Below are 8,367 nucleotides of genomic sequence, written 5' to 3' on the forward strand. Positions count from 1 at the left end.
CTGTGCAATTGAAGAATATCTTGCTATTGCGCAATACTGCGCAATTGAAGATTTCTTGCTATTGCGTAATACTGTGCAATTGAAAATTTCTTGCTAATTACAGTGAGTTGACTATAGGTGTTACTGTAAAACTTTACCTATAACTCAACCTGGGTTTTTTTAATTGACAACACAATAGCACCGTGTAGAACGCCACATGCGGGGTGTCGGCTATGTTTGACACGGGGTGGCAATTTCGAAGCGAAGAAAAACAGTCAAAGTAAGTTCAAGTATCAAAATTTCTTGATTTAGAATTTTTACTACCACATAATGTACTGCACGGAAGGAACTGAAACACAATCTGTTTCCTGCAAGCAAAGTCAGTCATTTTCAGTGCTCTATTTTCTCAAACACCTCTCCCTAGTTTTCCGTGTTGCAGATTTTGAGGCTTCATATGCAAGTTTCTGGATATAAATCTACTTTAGACGACTCCCCTCTGTGTCATTTATATAGAATTGAATTTCTATTATGGAATTTAATCAAATACAAGCTTCATACTTAAAATTAATTGGTCGCAAAAATAGTTTTTTTATCAAAATATAAAGTGTCGCTCGGGGTGTCAGATTTTGCATCTCAAGGGGTAGAGGCTCCCAATAAAAAACAAAAAGAATTGCATATGAATCATGTAAATCGGTCTTTATCTGATCCTTTTTAATTCAAACACAACTGCTATATCATGATAACAAATAAAAAAAACTGAAAGTACTTCATTTTGCCTCTTTTTTAGTCATATAAGACATGTACTATTGATTTCATAAATAGTTAAAAATTACTCAAATTATTTTGATTTGAAGCTAGAAAATGATTCCCTTGCCTCTTTAGTCAAAATTATGGACAGAAAAAAGTCACTGATGTGGCTTTATGCACCGAAAGATGTAGAACAATCCTAAAGTAGACATCCATATACGATTTTTCCGAAGACACCAACAGTCAAACTATCATTGTCATCAAAGGATTTCATCAGGTTACTCTCAAAAGCGCTTGTGCGTGCTATAAAAATCATTCACTACGAAACGAATTCGATTAACCTCTCGAATGAAAAACTTACCGGCATCTTTATCATCAAATGACAATACTGCTTGAAGGAGACATGAAGTTGATGACACTCTATTCTCAACAATATCAAAAAGCAATTCAAAATCTTAAAACAAATTCATATATATGGCTCATGATTTTCTATCTTTTATCCGAATGATAAAAGCAAATAAATACCTTTTCGACAATATTTCTCTTGGACTTTTCTTTAGGACGGTCAGGTTTATGTCAAAAAGAATAACATCGGAACTATGGTATCGGGAAACAACTAAGAGGTTTTGGAAAACTGGCTACAGACTTTTTCAAGTTAAATTTCTATATTTTATGAGTAGACCAAACATTATTGGATACATTACCAAACACTTGTGTGAGCGCGGAATGGGCGATCCCCAAGATGCAGGAATTAATGATGTAATTCCAAATTAAAAGATACTAGCATACCTTATCACAATAGACATTGATATCCCAAAGAATTACCCCATCGCTATGGACCTTGATATCCCAAAGTGTGACCTCTGTTTTAGATATCTTGGTTCTTGTGTTCTCCAGGCAATCTTTATCCTGTATTGAATATGTTAGATAACCAAAACAATTATGAGTTGATGATATGTACTGACGGTTTTGAAGATGGAAAAAATGCAAGGAAAGAAAAACACCAATAGAAGCCCAAATGAAGACAAAGCAAACAACTATTGGGTATATACTTTTTCTTTGTAAAAGAGCCAAGAGGCACTTAAAGATTTAGGTCTACGGTTGAAAGACCGTAAAGAGCTCACCAATCGCCAAAAATTTGGTCTTCAAAAGTTTGAAGGAAGGCGGGTGACAATTGGCATCAATCGAGATTTGTGTTTGTGATCCGTGTTTCATTGTTTAAGCTAACGAAACTTGGTGAAAATTGCCTTTCTTGTATCAACTATAATTCTTTCTAGTGCCAATCACATTGTGTTCATGAAAGCACAATAGACATCTTGTATCAAAGAAACCATGTCAGCCTCTTGGAACATGATGAATTGTTTCAATGTTAGAACCAAGACATCTTAAACAGAAGACAGACTTTAGGATTTTTAGTATCAAGGTCCATGGCGATGAAGTCTGATAGTATCTTTTGATCGCAAAACTTATTTCTTCGTCTTGGGGGTCGGCCATTCTGCGCTCACATGAGCTTTCTGTATTGTGTTCAATACTTTTTGGTCAAACTAATAAATTTACCATTTGGATAAAAGTTAGAAAATTAGCAGCCAAATTGATTTTTTCAAGATTTTGAATCGCTATTTTTGAAATATTTCATGTCTCCTTGAAGATGTATTGCCATTTGATGATAACGATGCCGGTGAGTGTTTCATTGATAAGAGTAACGGAATTCGTTTTGGAGAGAAGGCTTTTTGCAGTGTGCATGTGCGTTTTCAAGAGGAGCCTGAGGATGAACTTTGATGGATTATGCCTCTTGGTGGCTTCGTGACTTTTTTCTGACCATGATAGTAACTAAAAAGGAACAGAAATCAGTTTCCAGCGGTAACAAAATATTTTGAGTCATTTTTTACTATCTATGAAATCAATAGTACATGTCTTATATAACTAATATACAGACAAAATCAAATGAAAATGAAGTACTTTTAAGTTTTAAATATGTTATCATAATAAAGTAGTTGTGTTTGAATTAAAAAGGATTAGACAAAAGACCGATTAACATGATTCATATGCAAATCTATTCGTTTTTTATTGGAAGCCTCCACCCCTTGAGATGCAAAATCTGACACCCCAAGCGACACTTTATATTTTGATGAATAACTAGTTTTAAAATCAATTAATTTTAAGTATAAAGCTAGTATTTGGTTAAATTCCATCATAGCAATTCAATTCTATATAAATGACGCAGAGGGGAGTCGTCTAAAGTAGATTTTTATCCAGAAATTTGCATATGAAGCCTCAAAATCTGCAACACGGAAAACTAGGGAGAGGTGTTTGAGAAAACGGAGCACTGAAAATGACTGATTTTGCTTGCAGGAAATAGATTGTGTTTCAGTTCCTTCCGTGCAGTATATTATATGGTAATTATAATTCTAAATCAAGAAATTTTGATACTTGAACTTACTTTGACAGTTTTTCTTTGCTTCGAAATTGCCACCCCGTGTTAAACATAGCCGACACCCCGCATGTGGCGTTCTACATGGTGAATAGGGACATTTAAATTGACCAGTTGGTATTGTTAGATTTAAATCTACCTTGACATGCTTGATGCTACCTGTAAAAATTTTATTCACCTAACCCAAAGTTTCAGCATGCTTTTTTCCTGAACTTTTTCTTACCTAGGATTATTCTATTGAGAGATTTTTATTTAACTGTCATTCAAAATATTAAGAGTGATTAAGCCAAACAAGAATGACTATAACATATATGTTATTTTCTTGCAGTTTATTTAAAATTGCATGGCCTAAAATGCACTACATTTCATCTTAATGTTTGCATAGCCAAATATAGCAGTGTTTAATACCCTAAATAATCCAGTTGTAATATTTCACTCACTTTATGAAACATCAAAATCATATTTGAATAAACAATTTCATTTATTTTTTTAAACTAATATTTGACATCTCATCCAGGATTCCATAGATTTTAAATAATTCCCAATTTTATTCATTTGTCACTACTTCCCTAGATTTTTTTCTAAATCCATAGTATAAATTCTGATTAACATCCCGTGATATACATCCTAATTTAACAGGTGCAGAATCTTTACATAATTCAGAATCTTGTAAAAAAAAATTATCATTTCCATTCCTATATTTCAAATAGTTATCCTCACTTAACAAATATTGTAATATTTTATTTATATTTTTACTATATCACTTGATTTTACTATATCCACAGTAAAACATTTTATTTCATTTCCTATGATAAATTTCCAAATCAAACAATATTTGATCCAGAATTTTATAATGACTATTTCCAATTTCACATTCACTTAAAACATTTCCTCACGTTAGGAATATTTTAGAATATTTTACTTTCATTTTTCACTTTATCACTAGATTACACTATATCCACTGCATTAATTCAACATTTTATTTCATTTTGGATGAACTCACACTATATCTCCTACTGGAATTCCAGTTTTGAAATTTTTTAATCTTTAACATAACTAAATTCCATGGTATGAAAATTTGTATTTCCTTGATTGAACACAGCATTTTATGCACAAAAGCCCCACTAATATTATAATAGATTTCAAAGTAAAAAACACTGCAAGGTATACTCCAAAATTATTTCGAATTTGACATGTACAACATCATATGTAAGCCCCCACAAAACAGTTTGAATGAATTATTTCCTCCTTGATGTCCTTCATGACAATAAAATCTTGAAAAAAACACATCACATTTTAAGAAGCAAAATTGCTATAAAAAATCTAAGAAGTGAATTCAAATAAAATAAATCCAATATTGTATTTTTACCCAATGTCAGATTTGCTCTAAATGCTTTCGTTTTTGAGATATAAGCCAAAAACTGCATTTGACCCCTATGTTCTATTTTAAGTTACGGCGGCCATGTTTTTTGACGGATCAAAAATCAAAGCACACACTTTGTGCAGGATAATCTAAGGAACAATCATGCTAAGTTCCATCCAAATCCATTGAGTAGTTTCAGAGGAGAAGATTTTTTAAAGTTAGCAAATATTATGAACAAATTGTCATTAAAGGACAATAACCCCTTAAGGGATCAATTGACAATTTTGGTCATATTAACTTATTTGTAGATCTTACTTTGCTGATCATTTTTGCTGTTTACAGTTTATCTTTATCTATAATAATATTCAAAATAATGACCAAAAACTGCAAAATTTCCTTAAAATTACCAATTAAGTGGCAGCAACCCAACAATGGTTTGTTTGATTCATCTGAAAATTTCAGGGCTGTTAGATGTTGACCTAATGAACATTTTGAACCCATGTCAGATTTGCTCTTAATGCTTTCGTTTTTGAGATATAGGCCAAAAACTGCATTTGACCCCTATGTTCTATTTTAAGTAACGGCGGCCATGTTTTTTGACGGATCAAAGCACACACTTTGTGCAGGATAATCTAAGGAACAATCATGCTAAGTTTCATCCAAATCCATTCAGTAGTTTCAGAGGAGAAGATGTTTGAAAAATTGTTAACGACAACAGAAGACGACGACGACAGACGCCAAGTGCTGAGAAAAGCTCACATTGGCAACACATTTTATTGTTAAAAATCGTCTTTATTTCATTTTCAAGTTATAAAAAAAATAAAATCCCATATTCATGATATTTAATTTTAATTTTAATTCTTATATTAAATTAAATTCTTTCTCTTTGAATACAAAACAATATTTTACATTTATCTATCCTCCATAAATACATATGTACTAATATATCTGTACAGCAGTCAGAGCTCAGACATAAATAAGTCTGAATCTGCTTTTGACTTATAGAGGTCTAAATTTGTAAGTTTTAGGATTTGTCTCCCTTTAATGCAAGACAAAATACGACTTAAATAAGTCGAATATTGTTAAGCAAGAAATGATTGACCAGAATCAAAAAGTTGCAAATGTCGACTCATACAAGTCGATAAGTTACCAAAATTGATTAACTTCAAGACCCATGCATACTTATAAAAAGGCCATGCATCTAAATCAAATAATGACAACATTGAAAGCCAATGCCTTGTCTTCTAAAGAAAAATATGAATGAGAGTCTAAAAAATCGGGGATCATGTTAATTAACCTTATAATGCAACCACCTGGATCCACACTTAATGAGGTAAAACATCTGTGTCTAGTAATTATGTTCAATAAGATAATTAGATATAGATAGATCAAGTCCTTGTGAACTCTCAGACAGGTTTTTACTGTCATAGGTGGGGTAGTTTGGCCACCAAGTCAAGTTAAGTTTTTTCATCAACATAAATAGACCTAAACAAGTCTGTCATTTTGTGACTTAGATAAGTCTAAAATTGAAAACACATTTTTGTAAAAAATACATGTTTTGACTTCTTTAAGTCAAAAACAGAAATAGACTTGTTTATGTCTGAGCTCTGACTGTACAGATAAATTTTAATTCTAATCAAGCTGGTACAGATTGATTTACGACCTTCCACTTGGATATTGCACAGCAGGTGTTTATTACACTGGGACAACTGTCCGACCAGTCTGACATCTAGACGGATTAAGGCATCCATAAAAATAAGTCCCTACCCCTACTGTATATATACATGTATTTGTGTTTTCAATTATGAGATAAATATTTGTATATTGAGAGATGTATATTGGTCTGTATAATAATGTAAGACTGAGGTTGATAAGTAATGTGGTAAATTTGATTGGCAGTTAAGGAGGTGGAGCATTGTAATTTAAGGTCCACCTTGTCTCTGATTGTTTGGTGATAATGACAGTTGTCAATCATAATAGTATTGTATTAATACTCAATACTTAATCAAACTCATTTAAAAAGCCTGCACATACACACACCTTACGGACATACATTATTGAATGAACTGCTCCAAAAATAATCCCATTTTTCAGTTTATACAATGTATGTGTATTATAGGCACATACATGAGAACTATAGGGAACTATATTTAAGTGCAGTGAATACATTTAGTAGCTAACCTGTCCTGTTGTTAGGGAGGCCAGTGACTTTAGAAAGATTTAGACCAAGTTCAATCTTTCCAAAAATTAAGAATCCGAATACAAGGCATATCAAATAACCCCAATAATTCATTTTTTAATGAAATCAAACAAAGTTTAATTTCTGACCCTTTTGGCCCCTAATTCATTGGGACCAAAACTCCCAAAATCAATCCAAACCTTCCTTTTTATGGTCATAAACCTTGTGTTAAAATTTCATAGATTTCTATTAACTAATACATGTACTAAAGTTATGGTGCAAAACCCAAGAAAAATGCTTCTTTGAGACCTGATTATGGCCCCTAATTCCTAAACTGTTGGGACTTAAACTCCCAAAATCAATCCCAACCTTCCTTGAGTCATAAAATGTTGAGAAAACCATAAAAATAATTAGAAATATAGAAAGATCAATTATATACATTTTTTTAATAGTTAATATATCAAATATAATTGGATGCTGAATTGACTTTAATTAGGTGCTAATTTGACTAGATGCCGATTCATGATATTTTGTATAAGTGTAACCAATATAACCATTATGTCAATGGGGGTTACAAAACAAGGTAACTGAATTATGGTGCACATTTTGTGCCTTATATGGAAAAAATGTTTCTTTGTTTACATTGCATATGACGTCATAACTTAAATAACGTCACAACTAAAATCCCTAACAACAGAACCAAAATCGGAAATGTTACGGTATTTCCGATTCTTTTTTTAACAAATATTTAAGTTACAAAAAAATAATTCATACAGACTTCGTCCTCATTTACAGGTAATACTAGTCCAAATAATTATGATGTCTGGCAAGGCTATTATAATTTTTTTCTGGGACGCCTAGGAAGGCGTCCCAGAAAAAAATAAAAATAGCCTTGCCAGACGTCATAATTATTTGGACTAAGGTAATAATGCCTGCCGCATATTAAAAATAAATAATGAAATACTGTTTTCGCAGGCATGAAAGGCATGCATGAATATACAGTCAATTTTTTTTTAATATGTATATTGTGCATGTTGTAGATGACTGTTTAAAAACAAATGTCATTGGTTTATTTTGATATTTACAAAATAGAAAGGCTAAAAATTTCCGACATGTAACCGTAGCGCCTTGAGTTGAAAGAAAATAGCTGCCCTGTGTTACGGACCCAGTAATAAATATTGCAAATGTTTGCACCTGTCCTAAGTCAGGAATCTGATGTACAGTAGTTGTCGTTTGTTTATGTAATATATACGTGTTTCTCGTTTCTCGTTTTGTTTATATAGATTAGACCGTTGGTTTTCCCGTTTGAATGGTTTTACACTAGTAATTTTGGGGCCCTTTATAGCTTGTTGTTCGGTGTGAGCCAAGGCTCCGTGTTGAAGGCCGTACTTAAACCTATAATGGTTTAATTTCTAAATTGTTATTTGGATGGAGAGTTGTCTCATTGGCACTCACACCACATCTTCCTATATCTATGGCAGATTGTTTTGAATGAGCAACTACCTCATCTTTAGTAATTGACAGTTCGGTATTTTCCTTGATTCTCTTCTTTAAAATTCCAGTTTTGCCTTCAAATGCCAATTTGCATATATCATACTGGTTTGTAAGCGCCATATTTTAGGGCTTTCGGGTGGATCCGGCCCAAATCGAGGTCGGCCCCTAACAAAC

The 8,367-nt window shown here is 32.5% G+C and overlaps 1 protein-coding gene across 1 annotated transcript in view; it reads right to left on the reverse strand.

Moving 5' to 3' along the window:
- The window catches only part of LOC134724966 (26S proteasome non-ATPase regulatory subunit 10-like), an 83,860-nt gene extending 75,493 nt beyond the window's left edge, over positions 1–8,367 (reverse strand). The window contains exon 1 of the mRNA XM_063588385.1: positions 8,203–8,367. Within this exon, the coding sequence (XP_063444455.1) occupies positions 8,203–8,313 (111 nt within the window). The 5' untranslated portion in view covers positions 8,314–8,367. The remainder of the gene's footprint in view (positions 1–8,202) is intronic.

The sequence above is a fragment of the Mytilus trossulus genome, chromosome 7 (assembly GCF_036588685.1).
Source record: "Mytilus trossulus isolate FHL-02 chromosome 7, PNRI_Mtr1.1.1.hap1, whole genome shotgun sequence".
NCBI classification, from domain to species: Eukaryota; Metazoa; Mollusca; class Bivalvia; order Mytilida; family Mytilidae; genus Mytilus; species Mytilus trossulus.